Raw genomic sequence first — 16450 nt, 5'->3', positions numbered from 1 at the left:
AAATAAAAAATATCTTTTACCTGTTCTGGTCTTAAGCCAGGCGGGACCCACGTATATTCCTCCAGCGCACAGCCTGAATCGTCATCACTTTGCGAATGCCTGTGAGGATCTCCAGGTTTCATCAGCCTCTCTGCGTGTTCGAGTAGACCTCGTAATTTCCCTTGTGGTACTGGGTGGGGAGACAAGGACATGGCTGATTGAGGTGATTGGGGCGAATGGTAACTCTGACCAGGGTGATTCAATTGTGATACGCTATGACTATGTAAGAGGTTAAATTCCTGGTATGGCTGACTTCTCCGGAAATTTGGATAGGAGTAAGGGTGCGGAGAGTTAGAGGTACTGGGTATTGAGGAGCCACTGTGGCTGGGCTGAGGTGATGGTAAGTGAGGCAGTGGCGAAGCAGGCGCGGGCGGCGGTGGTGATGATTGCTGCTCGTGGAGCGGAGGAGGCGATGAGCCAGTCGGTGATACCACGCAGTTACGGCATACTGGTCTGGAAAGAAAATTGTCGTTAGTTTAATTATACTTGAATTTCTATCAAATACAATGTTTTGACTTTTATTTATTTTACAAATGTGGTATATATTTGAAAAATAAATAAATTATTGTGTTCTATATTATTATAGTATTTATATTTTATAGAATATTTAGGCATATTGAAATAATAACGTGGCTATGTGACTAAAATATTCTTGAAACAAATATGTAGTACTCTACTTTTTATACAGAATATAACGTAAACTTATTTTAACATAAATATTTAGTTATTTATTTGGTTGTAGAATTTAAGTTTTAGTATTTATTTTAAGGCTATGTTTTCCTTTTTAAGATTTGTGTACATTTTAATATATCTTTACTGTTTATTATGCAATTATCTTCACTTAAGCCGCTGCTGCGGTAACGTTGCTTTGAAGTTTTGTTTACTATGGTTGTGTATTGTATATACGTGGTATCTAGAACAATATTATAGTTATTCATAAACAGCCTGTAAATTTCCCACTGCTGGGCTAAGGCCTCCTCTCCCTTTGAGGAGAAGGTTTGGAGCATATTCCACGACGCTGCTCCAATGCGGGTTGGTCGTATACACATGTGGCAGAATTTCGTTGAAATTAGACACATGCAGGTTTCCTCACGATTTCCTTCACCGCCGAGCACGAGATGAATTATAAACACAAATTAAGCACATGAAAATTCAGTGGTGCTTGCCTGATGTACTGGTTAAGATGCACGCATTCTACCACGATTCAACCACTGGGCCATGTCGGCTCATTATAGTCCCTAACTGAAAAACTAATATAAGTATATAAGTTATACAAAGCGATGCAGCGGGAATCGGAGAAAGTTTTAGTATATAATAGATGGCACACAACATCTGCCGACGGTTTTGTTTGAAGTTTATACATAAATCAGTGAATATGACTCACATCGTGAACACCATTTAAGTATTTAATTTGAAATTGATTAAAAATGTCAAAGAATATGATAACAAAACGATGATGGGTCAATAAAATATATTGGAATTTATTATTGGTTTAATGAGATCGTGAGCGACCGATCTATGTTCAATGATTGATTAGTCCCGCAGGTCAAACTAGCAGTGATATATGACGAATACATATTCTTAAATTAGCCTCTGATTAATTATATATCGGTATCTGATAGCATTTTTATATTGTTCGAATAATTATTGTGTAATTTAACGAGATTGAGGCAATAGCAAATGTTCCGCTGTTGAACAAAATATTTCTTTTTTGTTGAGATTAATGTTTGGAGTTAATTCCATAACGATGTTTTAGATTTAAAAAACTCTTATATGATACATATATTATATATTTTTATCATATATTCTACCGCCAAGTAGTAATACATAGTATTATTGTGTTCCAGTGTAAATAGTGATTGAGTTAGTGTACCGACAGGCTAAACGTACAAAGCATTTCAGCTCCTAAGGTTGGTGGCGCATTGGCGTCGAAAGGATTTTTCTACCGCACGACACGTGGTCACTTACCATAAAAAAAATGGTATGCTCATAACATTTTTTAACAGAACTATGTTATAAATTACATGTGATTTGTATTAACTATTACTATAAGTATAATAATTTTAGTTTACATAAGGACTTCGACAAAAAACTCAAACAAATGAAACTTAATTTAACTATCACTTTTTATTCGTCAATTCTCAAGATTATATTAAATTTAAAGTCGCCAGCGCTCAGTATGCTACTTATACCAAAAAGGACCAAGAAATTTAACAGCTACTCTTTTTTGATAATTAAATTATACTTTATTAAAATGATAAAAAACATGTTGGTTAAATGTTAAAAACGTTTGTGGTGGTCCGAAACCAACGAAAGACTGGTACGGTTGAGGTCTGGCAAGCGGGTAGTATAAGACAGATTTAATAAAAAATATATTAATTAGAACCACAAGTGTTGCGTGTAAATATTCAAGGGCGCTTGTCCAGGTTTGATGGCGCGGCGTCGACAATGAGAAACGAATCGTCTGTTAATATTTCCAAAATCAGGTTTATCTCCGATAAGCGTCAGCAATAAATGCTTTCTAGGCAACATAGTAAAACATTCCTAAATGATTGGAGGGAAAATGGTTCCGACTGGTTTCCTGGCAGGCAATTTGCCTCAGCATTTGAACTTGCTTAATTTAACTCCCGTGTAATATATAGGACTAGTTATAATCGACGATCTATTCGCTTAGATATGAGATTCAAACCTTTTTTGTATTTATTAGCCAACCCTAGCACAAGTTTTAAGCTTAATCTATAAATTCGGGTGGATAGTTTATGAGCGCCTAGACGACATTCAAATACTCGTTTTTTATATATATTTCTATAAGTTAAAACGAATATAATATAACACCCTGACTGGTGGGTAAAGGACGGGTCTTTATAAGAGGATTGGAGCTTGTCCCACCACGAAGTTAAGTCTCTGGTTGGTGGACATATCTTGAGACGGAATTTCATTTATCACATACAGGTGACCTCACGATATTTCAGATGTTTCATTAGATCACGTGATGAAACAACTTAGACACTTGAAAATTCAGCGGCCGGATAAGATCCATAATACTCTACTATTGAGTCATCAGCTCACCAAAACCAAAATATACTTTATTCATAACCTGACTAACATTTTTGAACTGTTATATTTATAACGTTATTTTTGAGTACCATTGGTTCGGAATGTAGATTCTAACGAAGAGTACCGACAGGATACTCAGTATTTTCTCTTCTCCATCATTCTTAATAAATGTTATAATCATATACAATTATATTTATATATGTAAGGGATCCTTTAAGTTTTTTTTTTATATTTTACAACTCCAAACGCTGATGAGGCTAAATTATTCAAGAAACCCTCAAGAACTTCGAATCTTTTGAATAATGTATAAAAATCCCAAGAGGCGCTGACTTTACTGTCGTTTTTAGTAAGGATCTTCCGCAGCGCGCCGTCAGCGTGTTTTAAAACCATTATCAAGGATGTAGAAAATTTTGCAAAGTTAAACTATTTTATAGTGTAAAATAAAATCTTCGTGTTCTTTTGATTCTTGATCGTTCTCTGGTTTCAAATAACTGCTTTCCAAATTAATATGTCTTTTCTCCAAAGGTTGGGTTATTAAAACTGGTTCAACCTATGAAGAATTATATGTATCATGGCAAATACTAAAAGCTATTTACTGTTAAAAGATTTTTTTTATAATTTTCGCGCGATAACACAATAGGCGATGTTTTAATGTCGTTAATTTTATTACGTTTAAGGGTATTTTTTTTAAATTGCGTGTTGTAATACAAAGATGCGAATAAAACCGTTGGGAAAATATAGACTAAATATGGGTAAATATAAATTATTTAAGGAAAGAGTATTTTTTGTAATAGCGAGGTGAAAAACAGTGCTAAACCAAACCAATCACTAAACATATTCAAGAAGATGCAACCTGGGACGGAGAAGGTTGTATTGTAATACGATTCTAAATTTCACCCGCACTACGTAGATGTCTGAAAATCGACAACAGCGCGATTTTTAAGATATTTCTGCCTCGCAAAACCACTCTGTGGAACCAGCTTTCGCCGGCAGTCTTTCCGAACCGATACGACTTGGGAACCTTTCAAAAAAAGAGCGTACTCCTTCCTAAAAGGCCGGCAACGCACCTGCAACCCCCCTGGTGTTGCAGATGTCCATGCGGTGGTAATCACTTTCTATCAGGTGAGCCTCCTGCTTGTTTGCCCGCTATAACATAACATAAAAATATATATATGATTATGTAAACAGCTGTGTTCGCTGTCACCCCCTTAAAATCTTGGCTGACGTGACGCAAATGATTACGAGTATAATGTTCTTGAAAAATTAACAAACGTTTAACATTAACGTGTGTGATCTTATGTCATGTATATGTAAATAAATGTCAAGGATCACCAAATAATGGACAACGACTATTGCTACTAACATGTTTGGAATATTAAAATCTGTGAGGAACGTAATTTGATAAAATGTTTGCATGTAGTTTTATTTGCCTATAGAATTATAACGGCAAATGGGTTACAAAAGTCTGCGTGCCGAGAAGTAACGCATATACGAAGCTACTTCGAACTTTTCTTGTTCGGACAGTTTAACGGTCTAACCGATAAAATTTCAACGGTTTGTTTACTCGTCAAATATAGGGAGGAGCTAACGTACGTAATCGTACGTAACGTGAAATTGTTAGTTATTAATTTGTAACGTTATGACTTTATTTAAACTATATACTTACAAGTAACATCGCCATATTTTAATGACTTACTATATTCGATATTTAACATATATTGAGAAAAATGAATGAGTCGTCTACTCTATGGAAATTTTCTTAATAAATAAACAAAAATAAAAATCATAAGTGTCACGATTTTCGTAAATTGTAATTGTATCGACGAAATAAAAATGCTTAATAACATGTACATATATATAATGTATGTATACTATATAGACATACGTACAATATATAATACGAGTATAAAATATTATTCCTGAACACAAACAATGTTACGGACACAAACAAGGCTTACTTTAATTCAGCCTCCACGTTTATGTACTTCCTTTGCGAAATGAAGGCAATAATTTACGCTCCAATAAGACGGCTTATTTTAGTCGCTAGGTTACGAATCTATGTTATTATTATTATGATTTATTACCCGCCTGACATCCTATGTTATTGTAATAGGTTCGATTTCCAATTCAAAAATATTAACATATCTTCACGTTTTAATATGATCGAGGGTATTCAGAAATGTATTCTAAAGAAAAACATTAGTAATCTGTAAATGTTCCACTGCTGGGCTAAGGCCTCCGCTCCCTTTGAGGAGGTTTGAAGCACATTCCAAAACGCTGCTCTAATGCGGATTGGTGGATTACACTTGTGGCAGAATTTCGTTGAAATTAGACACATGCAGGTTTCCTCACGATGTTTTCCTTCACCGCCGAGCACGAGATGAATTATCAACACAAATTAAGCACATGAACATTCAGTGGTGCTTGTCTGGGTTTGAAATCATCATTTAAGATGCATGCGTTCTAACCACTGGACCATCTCGGCTCTCATTTAAATAATGTACAATAATAACACATTTATTTGTTGAGGTATGAGTATGTGTGTGTAAATACACGTTGGGCTTTATCAAGATAGATTTTCCTAATCCGTTGAACCGTGTAAGTAAACTGGAGAGTGTTTATCGCTCAACTGTACAATTAAGTACTGTAAGAATTATGTAGCATTCGACCAGTGATTATATTTTTAGAATTTGATCAGTTCCGTAGAATATCGTCTACATACAAACAAATAAATTTCACTTGATAATATTAGTATAGAGGTATAGATGGACGTTTGACGGTAGAGTAATTCATTGATGAGCGCCGGATGCCACAGCCACTGGTTCGGCGGGGATCACTTTAGGACCATATCATGAAAACAGCTTGTCTATATAATTAACGTTCGTTTTTTTCAAATGTTCATTACCCTATTAGTTAGTGGTTAATTATACGCATTTGATTGATTATACACAAATATGTAACTTATGCAAACTAATTACAGGAAGGGCATAACTTATAAGGTACTTTAAGCGAAGGAAGCTCGTTCAACATTTGCTTGACATTTCTCCGGAACCAAGTAATCATGACTTGACAACGTCATTCAGATTTAAACCTTATTGGGAATGAATAAAAGCTATTTGTTCTAAAGTGTAGGATCGTCACGATTCGATGAAATCGATTTCTGTTCGATAAATCAATCGGTAACGAAGTATCGCCACTGTTGATGTTCGACTGTATCGAGTATTTCGATCGGAAATTCTTTAATAACTGTTTTTTTTATCAAGATTAATAATGTTATAATTAACTTTTGTATTTGGAATATTAACTGTTTTCTTGAAAACCAAGATGACTCAGTAGGTACAATATGGGAATTTTAAAGCAAGGGTTGCAGGTTCAAATCTATGTCCGACTAATTTTCCTGTTTATAATACGTTCTGCGACGTGTGTGAATTTTCCCGTAATGTCACTTACAAACCTTCTTAAGAGGACTTAGCCCAGCAGTGGTTGTTTACTTGCTCTTAGTGTACTTTTTCTTTGTTTGAAGTAGTAGTGTACTTAATTATGAAAGTTTGAATGCCAATGAATTAAACGAGAGAAATGCTAGAACAAATATATTAACATGTGATTCGTGTACAAACACAGACATTCCCACAACGCACGTGCCTTTCATACATATTAGCAACGGGAACGAACGACCTTTGTTAAACAGAATATGTTCAATCATTCAATTGTTAGACAGAGAAAAATACATTATTACTACAGTTTGTTTCATTTGGCGCGTATATAATCGGAATACAGTGATTATTTTGTCGCTTGAAAAATGTATGGCCTTATAAATGTTGTTTGTGATAATTGGTTGAACAATGCTGTGTTTTTATATTTTTTATATAAAAACCATAATGATAGAAAGAGAGAGAAATAAGTGTTTTATTAAGAGGTAACAATGTTTTTAAGATTTTATATGTGGTTTGATAATATTATTTCAATATTTTTTTGTTAAATATTACGAATTATATAAAAACTCAATAAAATATTAATCAAGGTAATGAAGTTTTCTGGCAGAGACAGGAGAGTTCAGGACTACCTAAAGCAAATTAACCTATTCTATGAACGGAAGATGAATATCGTTCAGACAGCTGGTTGAACGGCGCCGTTGAGTAAAAAGGCTTGGCTGTTAATTGAATGGCTAATGAAGCTGGTTGCCGAGTATAGTTTTTTTCAACCTTATAGTAATAATAATAATAATATTATGTTGTATTAAAATATTTTAAATGAGATTTTAGTTTGTAAAAGCATCTTTGGTTTATGATAATAATTTTAATACAAAAATATATTTTTTTTTTTGGGTCACAGTCATATATATGCTTGGTTTTGGTGGTAGAGCTTTGTGCATGGCGGTCTGGGTAGATACCACCCACTCATCAGGTATTCTACCGCTAAACAGCAATACTCAGTATTGTTTTGTTTGAAGGGTGAGTGAGCCAGTGTAGCTATAGGCACAAGAGACAATCTTAGTTTCCGAAGTTTCCGAAAAACTGCTTACTCGCAAATATATAAACATTAATAGGGATTTAAAACTATATTAGGTACATATTAAAACATATAAACCGTAAGATCACTTGTCAAGTAGATTTGTGTTCAAGAATTAGTAAACACTTTATACAGATGACAAGACGATAACACTTTAACACCAACAAATTACCCGCGTTTAACGCTATCGAGCGCGTAACTTACGACAGTTTCATATTTGAAAGCTTTAAGTGTTTTGTCTCTGTCTAATTGGTATAGATGATAAGGGAAGCGAATACGAGACATGATTGTTGTTATTTAATATATTATAACTGCAATATATTGTATATTTGATTACTCAACTCAAAAACAAACTTGTGGCGTACTTGTTTACTTATTAAACCTAAACTGTTGTTTTATTCCTCACATATAAAAGAACCTTTAATCCTTAATATTCAGCCTACCGCACCTTATTCGAGTAGAATTTTACAAGCACTTTTGAATCGTCATTTAACAAACTATTTTAAGTAAAGCTACTACCAGTTCGGAATGTATATTCTACCGACAAGAACCAACAAGAAACTCAGTACTTACTCTTTTTCAACATCTAAAAATATAGTCAAAACGCACTAACTCCACGCCTTTTTATCATCAATATAATCTTGTCTCGAATAATATGCCTTCTTTACCAAAGACTTGAATTTATGACGGCAAAGTTACGGCATAGGAAGTCGGCTCGGACAAGTAGTTTAATATTGAAGAAAATAGTACAAATTAATTAAATTCGTGAATTAATAACCGTTACATAGTTAACAATACGTTATTTATATGGTTTCAGAGCGGTGAGAGTTTTTTTTGTAACAATGAAACGGTGTAAATGTTTAACGTTTTAATTGTATGTTATGAACCTGCTCCGAGCGTGTCGCTGGAAAGTTGTTTGAATAAATTAAATAAATTAATTGTTAAACGACTCGGAGACATTACATTTATACATGTATCATAAACAATAATAATGGCCTATATAACATATACCGTGACACCGCAATATTATTTCTGAGGACGACATAAAGCCTATTTAATTATTTCTACTCTACATTTCCGGGAATCAATGAGTTGCTTCCCCAGTTTTATTTTATTTAAACGAGAACTAAAAATAAACGTTATATAAATATTATCACGTTATTTAGATCTAGACACGCGGTAGCGTGTCAGCCAAGTTCTAGTAACAGAACTGGCTAGTAGCACCGTGTGTAATATTACACGAACCATTTGGAGCCACTTTTGACCTCCTCATAACTCAATAACTATTTGACATAGATGTGTCAAAATTGGCTCATATATTGAGACTCGCGAGATACATATGTTTTCCAAATTTCATAAACGCATCTCAAATGGTTATTTAATTTATTGGTCTAAAAATCGTCATTTTTATCACTGACTGACCTATAGATCAAAACTATATCCTACTTCCAGGTGACCTAGAAAGTTCAAATTTGGCATGCAGGTAGATAATTAGGCCAATATAAAGGAAAAAAATTATGTAAGAACCAGCAATCAAAACTTATGACAGCCGGTCTTCATGTGGATTTTAAGGTCTTCACGTGAATATATAACAAGTTGAATACTACCCTTAAGTTTTTTAAATCCAAATATTTCCGTTTTAGTACTTATGAGTATAGCCGACTTTCGTATTTATTACGTTATTAACTAGCATTTAGCGCACATCAATGGTGCCAAATAATTATACTTAAAAAAATAATAATAATAGGCATTTCGGTACACGGCGCGCGACGCGACGCCGGAGCAGCGGGTTAGGAGCGTTGCGATTAAACCTTACCGCGGACGTGTCTGAGCGAGTGGCAACCGCGCTCATAAGAATTATTTCAATACCTTCCGATGGAAACTGCCTAGTCTATTCGACTGCATATTTTTTGTTTGAGTATACTAGTATACAACAATAAAATAGGTTTCGTGAGATTGTAGTAGAGTATGTATATCGTAACTGGAATGATTTAAGTTTGTACTCTAGCGCTACAAACGGGGATCCTTATTGCTTGGAAGAACAGTATCGAGCAAGCATGCTGATGTCAGCAAAGGACTGATGAATGGGTCCAATGGAAAAATAGAGAAGGTACATTGGGGACGTCGATAACAGCAATAGCGCACGTAAAATAACAATTCAATTTAAACATAATTTAATTTGCGAACTAGAAGTCAAAACCAAGTTACAGATATTAAGTAATGTACATATATGTTCAAAGGAAATAATTCTCTATTTGCTTAGCATATTCTACTATTATACACAAATTACAAGGCCTTCGCCTTGACGGTGCTCTTTTCGACATAGGCTCCTCTATATTAAGTAAAGAGCAGGCTTACGTTGGCCTCTCTAGAGTTAAAACCTTAGATGGAGTACATCTTATCAATTTAGGTCCAATTCAAATCAAGACACAAGAGAGCTCTATTGTAGAGTACAACCGTCTGCGCACGTTATACCACCCTACTTGGCCAAATTAAGTATAAACAGAAAACGCGTAAAAAAAATCCGGACACTGAATGGACAATTCACTCGAACATTTCAGAGGTACCTACAAGAAAAATAAGAACGTATCAAAAAAAAAACAATTATACCCCGTAAACGTAGGAAAATAGAATAGCTTAACAAAAACCATTTGGTATTAATTTTGTTATTAATAAGTACCTACTAATAATTTATATACAAAAAGTAGTGATATCCCATCAAAAACATAAATGTAAAAATGAGAGCCAAGTTAAATATTATGATATATACCTTGGTTGTTGACTTCAACGACAAAAGAAGTGAGATCTAAATTTTTGCCAAGTTAAATAGCCCTTCTGAAATTTATTTATAACTACATAAAATAGCATTTCTTCTTATAACTTGGGATAATATATTGTTGCCTAAGGTCTGACTTGGCTAGTTCTTATATGTTTATAAACACTACTTGTATTTTGTGTTTAAAATAACAAATTATAACTCAGAACATCTAAGAAGAATGGAGGACAGCTCAGTATTGCTTAGTTAGTATATACGTACATTAAGAGCTGCGATGGTCCAGTCACTAGAAAACAGGAATCTTAACCAGATATTGCGAGTTCATATATAGACAAGTACCATTGAATATTTGCGTGCTTAATTTGTGTTTATAATTCATTTGTAAAGGCTTAGAACTTACGAAGGCTATAATATCATTCTTATATGAGAACTAGCCAAGTCAGACCTTAGGCAACAATATATTATCCCAAGTTATAAGAAGAAATGCTATTTTATGTAGTTATAAATAAATTTCAGAAGGGCTATTTAACTTGGCAAAAATTTAGATCTCACTTCTTTTGTCGTTGAAGTCAACAACCAAGGTATATATCATAATATTTAACTTGGCTCTCATTTTTACATTTATGTTTTTGATGGGATATTATATTACATTGTCCATAACATTAAAAAGAACCGAAATGACCGAGTGACTACACTGTACATTGCGGATTCAAACTCAGACAAGCATCAATGAATTTGCATGCGCTTAATTTGTGTTATTGAACTCAGAATTATATCTTTGTAATTCTGAGTTCAATACAATTAAGAATATTAATCCTTCAATAATCTTAATAGAATTAAAATTTTAATTCTTAAAAGACTCGAACTCGGTGTTATAAAGTTTAAATTAATAAACTTTATTGAACATAAAAATAAGCTGTATACGGCACTTTTCTATTGCCCTTCAAAGTATTCAAACGAATACTCGATGTAAATATACGTAGTTAAGCCACAAAATTACGTTACAATAGTCATAAACGTATAAAAACTCTTTAACGTCGGCCTCATAAATTCTGCCTATATTACTACTAATGAAAAACCTCAATATAACCTATATAATGCCATCTCTTTCTAGCTTGCTTTATTTTGCTATGCAAGACAGAGACAAAGTGAGGATTTGCTTTCCAAGTTTTAGCCATAGGAGAATAGGACTTTGTAATAATATGAAGTATTCGCGTGGCCTACAAATGAGCGTTTATATTATTAGAAGCAGATATAAATGATTATATTATATTTTCATATAACGTATTTCAACGTAATTCAAATTGGTTTTCCCCAAGGAATATATTGTGAATTTTATTCAATATGTTTCTTGTTTTATCGTAGGGCGGCCGACTCGATGGCAACTTTATTAATTGTCTTGGTCTATCGATACTATAATTATGATAACTATTAAGTATTTTTAATCCACTTATAAATAATAATATTACCTCAGACTCCTTCATATACAACCGATTTAGAAAATTCTTTTTTTTTTTTTTGTTTCAAATGCTTTCAGGTAGGTCCCATTTAAATAAAAAAACTTTCCTTAAGGTGAAAATATATGTATGTTTTTTATAGGCTCGAATTTTGTTCATTGTTTTGTTGATCAGTGCTATTTTTTAAATGTTTACATAATAAATACGTCGCCATACGTATGATCTATGGCGTTACGTCTCACTCGCCCTTCAAACCGGAACACAGCAACACAAGGTATTACTATATCAGACGGGTCGACACAAATCCCTATCGTTGACGTGTGTAATGTGTTGCTTTATAACTTAGATCACATCTACACGTAACACTTATATTACTCATAAATTAATAAATGCAAGCGTTGTGAGGATATAAATAACGAGCGGTAGCCTTCGCTAAGTGGCGTGCTACATTGTAAAGGTTATACAAATTACACTGGACTTATCCTGGGCTTATAGTTAGTTGGATAATGTTGTACAATAACAGCCTGAAAGTGTCCCACTGTTGGGCTAAGGCTCTCGTATCGTGGTGAATGTTTGAAGCTTATTCGACCACGCTGTTACATTGGATGTTATTGGATGAATATGTGGAAAGATTGTATCTAAAATATGTATGTTTCTCGATTTATAAAGACAATATAAGCATATGAAAATTCAGCGGTGCTTGCCTTAGTTTGAAGCATTATTTGGTTAACAATTACCTGTACTAATCGATGAGCCGATTAGGCCTATTATATTTAAATTTTAGAATTTATTAACAATTAAAAAAAATCGAGTGTTGATCATCTTATTTACCAAAATATTTTTTCACAAAATGCCTAATTTTTTATCTACATGTTTCCATAAATCATGTAACAAATACGACATATGATTGTATTTAATAGACGCTACAGTGTAATATAGCGTCCAATAAATACCACCCAACATGCTTTATACATTTGAGTAATGGAATCTTTGTATATTGCAATTTAGTCATAAAATAAATACGTTTGATGCCATTTCTAACCAATTTATGATCTGTGTTAAATCGGTGCCGGCTTCCACTGATTTACTGTGGGCTCTAACGAACGATGCCCTTGTTAAATTCTTTCTGTGGTCGGTTTATTATTTATTAAAATAACTTTCACATAATTTAATAATGTTGTACAAAAGTGATTCAGTTTTAGATAAAATCGAAACAACTTATTATAATATTTAAAGGCTAACAACACGACTACTTAGTATAGTTCTTACTAGTGCGAACCCGTCAGAGTGGGTACCACCCACTCATCCTATATTATTCTGCCAAATGGGAACGAGGAACATAATTGCTTACTTAGATGGGTTGGTACAATTGCCGAAGTTTCATATAGTCTTTAGAGTTTATAGTCTAGAATTTCATTACATAGCAGAGCTACAGAAGATCTTATTTTGAAATAAGTTTATATTATAAAGAACTCGATGAAGTCCTCCTGATCGATCCCGGCCACCACTCTCAACGACCGACTGCGAAGGACATATTATAGAGCACAAGTGTGTGCGTAAACACTGGGTTCTATATTCCGTCACTCATATCATCCGACGGTAAAATCCCTCACGAGCGGAAAGAGTTCAGGTGCAAGAGCGACTGCTTTACGCGCCCGAGGCACGGGAGTGTGCACACTTCCAACTTCCAGACATCGGACTGCTAACTAGAATGTTTCGACGTATAACTTTTTATAGGCTTTAAATTTTGCGGCCCTATATGTAGACACTATGCCAACATACCACGAAAAATTATCTACCAAATATTACAGAATTGACATAAACTATAATTAAAAATCTTGGTCTCAAAAATCAGAAAGTTTTCAAACAGCTGATGTTCGAAATACGCTCGCTGATACACAAAACAAGGCGGAATATGCAGCGTGGAGTTCATTATTATTATGATTGTAAAATCTATAATAAGCATAGTTACTGAGATAACGGGAGCAAGTAAACTATATCTATTATAAGCCGTCATTATAAGTAGGACGTATCGGTTGATACGTATTCATATATTCAAATTGTTAACGCAGAGTATCTTTTAAACTTAGCATAGTTATGCGACAAATACGTGTAAAGTGGATTTATTACACTCATTAGATTTACTTTTTATTCGTCTAATTTAAATACCAGATATATCGCTTTCTATTGCAACTTAATGAAAATGGATCGAATGTAGATTGTAAAAAATATGTCCCAAGAATTTTAAGTATAGTTTTTCGTTGTGTTTAACTGGGTGGTACAGTCATCCTTTATACCTCATTAAGGATATTCAGTTCTGTTTAGTTCAGATTTGAATGGTGAGTGAGTTAGTATATTTATAAGCATAAGAGACAAAACATTCAAGTTTCCAAGGTTGACTGTTCCCACCTGATGATAAGTGATCACCACCGCCCATAGACATTTGCGCCGTAAGAATAAGCATTCTATACACTTGGGAAGGAAGATTGTATGTCCCTTGTATAATGACTCACGCACTTTCCAAAATAGATCACATTAATACTAAGTATTGCTATTTACATTACATTTTTTTTACATTAGTAGCCTGTAAATTTCCTGCTGCTGCTAACTGCTGGGCTAAGGCCTCCTCTCCCTTTGAGGAGAAGGTTTGGAGCATATTCCACCACGCTGCTCCAATGCGGGTTGGTGGAGTACACATGTGGCAGAAATTCGTGGAAATTAGACACATGCAGGTTTCCTCACGAAGTTTTCCTTCAACACCGAGCACGAGATGAATTGTAAACACAAATTTAGCACATGAAAATTCAGTGGTGCTTGCCAGGGTTTGAACCCAAAATCATCGGTTAAGATGCACGCGTCACAGAAGGGCTTCCGCACGGCTCTACCACCAATTAAAAAGAAATGCAATAAATAATTCTTAATAGTATAATTATTATGTATTATACTATTAAGAATTTTATCGTCGTTGTAATGCCACCAGTTTCCCGTGCGTATAAACCTAGTACGTATAAAGTTCTCAGTAGATTGTATCATTTTGTAATACAAATTTTATTTTCATTTTCTACGGAGCCCATAAAGAAGTCTGCGTAAAAAATTCAAATAAAACAAATTGCTCCAATATGGAATGTTTTACATAAGAGAAAAATAAATTAATATTGCGAAGGGCATAATAAGTTTTTGCCGTAATCTTGATGCCACTTGTTCCAATAAGAGTTAAGGTAGCTGACCATTCAATACAAAGCGTATGTTTTTATCGCTTTCAATTGACCGCACAATTATTTTATGTGAATGCTTCTGTAATCGCGTATCTTTATCTGCATTACAAAGTTTATTTATTTGTTTTAATCTTTATTCGTAGTAGAGATTATTGTAATTTGTTATATATGTTTATTAAAGGCACTATTCAATCATATCGGTAGGCAGACGAGCAAATGGGCCATCTGATGGGTGTTGTAAAAAATATTAACCATTCTTACATCACCAATGCGCCACCAACCTTGGGAACTAAGATGTTGCGTCCCTTGTGCCTGTAGTTACACTGGATCATTCACCCTTCAAACCGGAACACTACAATCTTGAGTACTGCTGTGTGGCGGTAAAATATCTGATGAGTGGGTGGTACCTACCCAGACGGGCTTGTATAAAGTCCTACCACCAAGTAAAATGTTTAGTATTTAATTAAATGTACAGCTATCACCGATTCGAAAAGTAAATTCCCTCGAGAAGACCCGGAAAAAAACTCTGTAGTTACCCTTTTCTACCATTTCCATAGTGTTGTTGACAATAAAATTATATATCTCTTTTGTATAAATAATTGTCGGTGGTTTGCGTTACAAACTTAAAAGGTACGATATATCTATAAATACCATGTTGATATTTTGTATTAAGATATTAATCGTTGTAATAAAGCGTTCTAGTTTCGATTTAACGCGTGATACCGCACTAATTAGCGCTATATATTCAGTGGAGAGCGGCCACAAATTGACCGGTTATCTCATGATGCTTGCAGATATCGTCTCCTCTAATTTATGTTCATTGATGAGTATGAGAATTTTAAGAGGCGCTTTTAAACAGCCTTCTGTTTAAAATACATTTAACCGACTTTCAGACAATATGTCAGTATTGCTGGAAAGATTATTAACGAATTGTGTTTGAGAGTTCGTTGCTTTGGATTGAGACGATTTTGTTAATTCATAGTTTAATCCTAGCCTTCTGCCGTTGGTTTGATGTTGCAACCCTGTTTGCACTTGTCTAATATGTAGTGTTGGTAGGCTATTCCGACCCGAGATCGCTCAGTGGTTAGAACGCGTGCATCTTAACCGATGATTGCGGGTTCAAGCCCAGGCAAGCACCAGTGGTGATGTTCATGTGCTTAATTTGTGTTATTAATTCATCTCGTGCTCGGCGGTTAAGGAAAACATCGTGAGGAAACCTACATGTGACTAATTTCAATGAAATTCTGCCACGTGTCCACCAACCCGCATTGGAGCAGCGTTCTTCTCAAAAGGAGAGGAGGTCTTAGCCCAGCAGTGGGAAATTTACAGGCTGTTAATGTTGTAGGCTTTTCTGGGAAGGTGACATGAACTTGTTATTTTTCATTAACATTAATACT

General features: G+C 34.3%; 1 protein-coding gene across 1 annotated transcript in view; it reads right to left on the bottom strand.

The window, feature by feature from the left end:
• The window catches only part of LOC125070420 (protein prickle-like), a 156260-nt gene that overhangs the window by 94645 nt on the left and 45165 nt on the right, over positions 1–16450 (bottom strand). The window contains exon 3 of the mRNA XM_047680286.1: positions 21–492. Coding sequence (XP_047536242.1) covers positions 21–492 — 472 coding nt within the window. The remainder of the gene's footprint in view (positions 1–20; positions 493–16450) is intronic.

This window comes from Vanessa atalanta, chromosome 17 (genome assembly GCF_905147765.1).
Source record: "Vanessa atalanta chromosome 17, ilVanAtal1.2, whole genome shotgun sequence".
Lineage (NCBI taxonomy): Eukaryota > Metazoa > Arthropoda > Insecta > Lepidoptera > Nymphalidae > Vanessa > Vanessa atalanta.
Note: the sequence above shows the minus strand (reverse complement) of the source record. Positions and strands in the feature narration are given on the sequence as shown.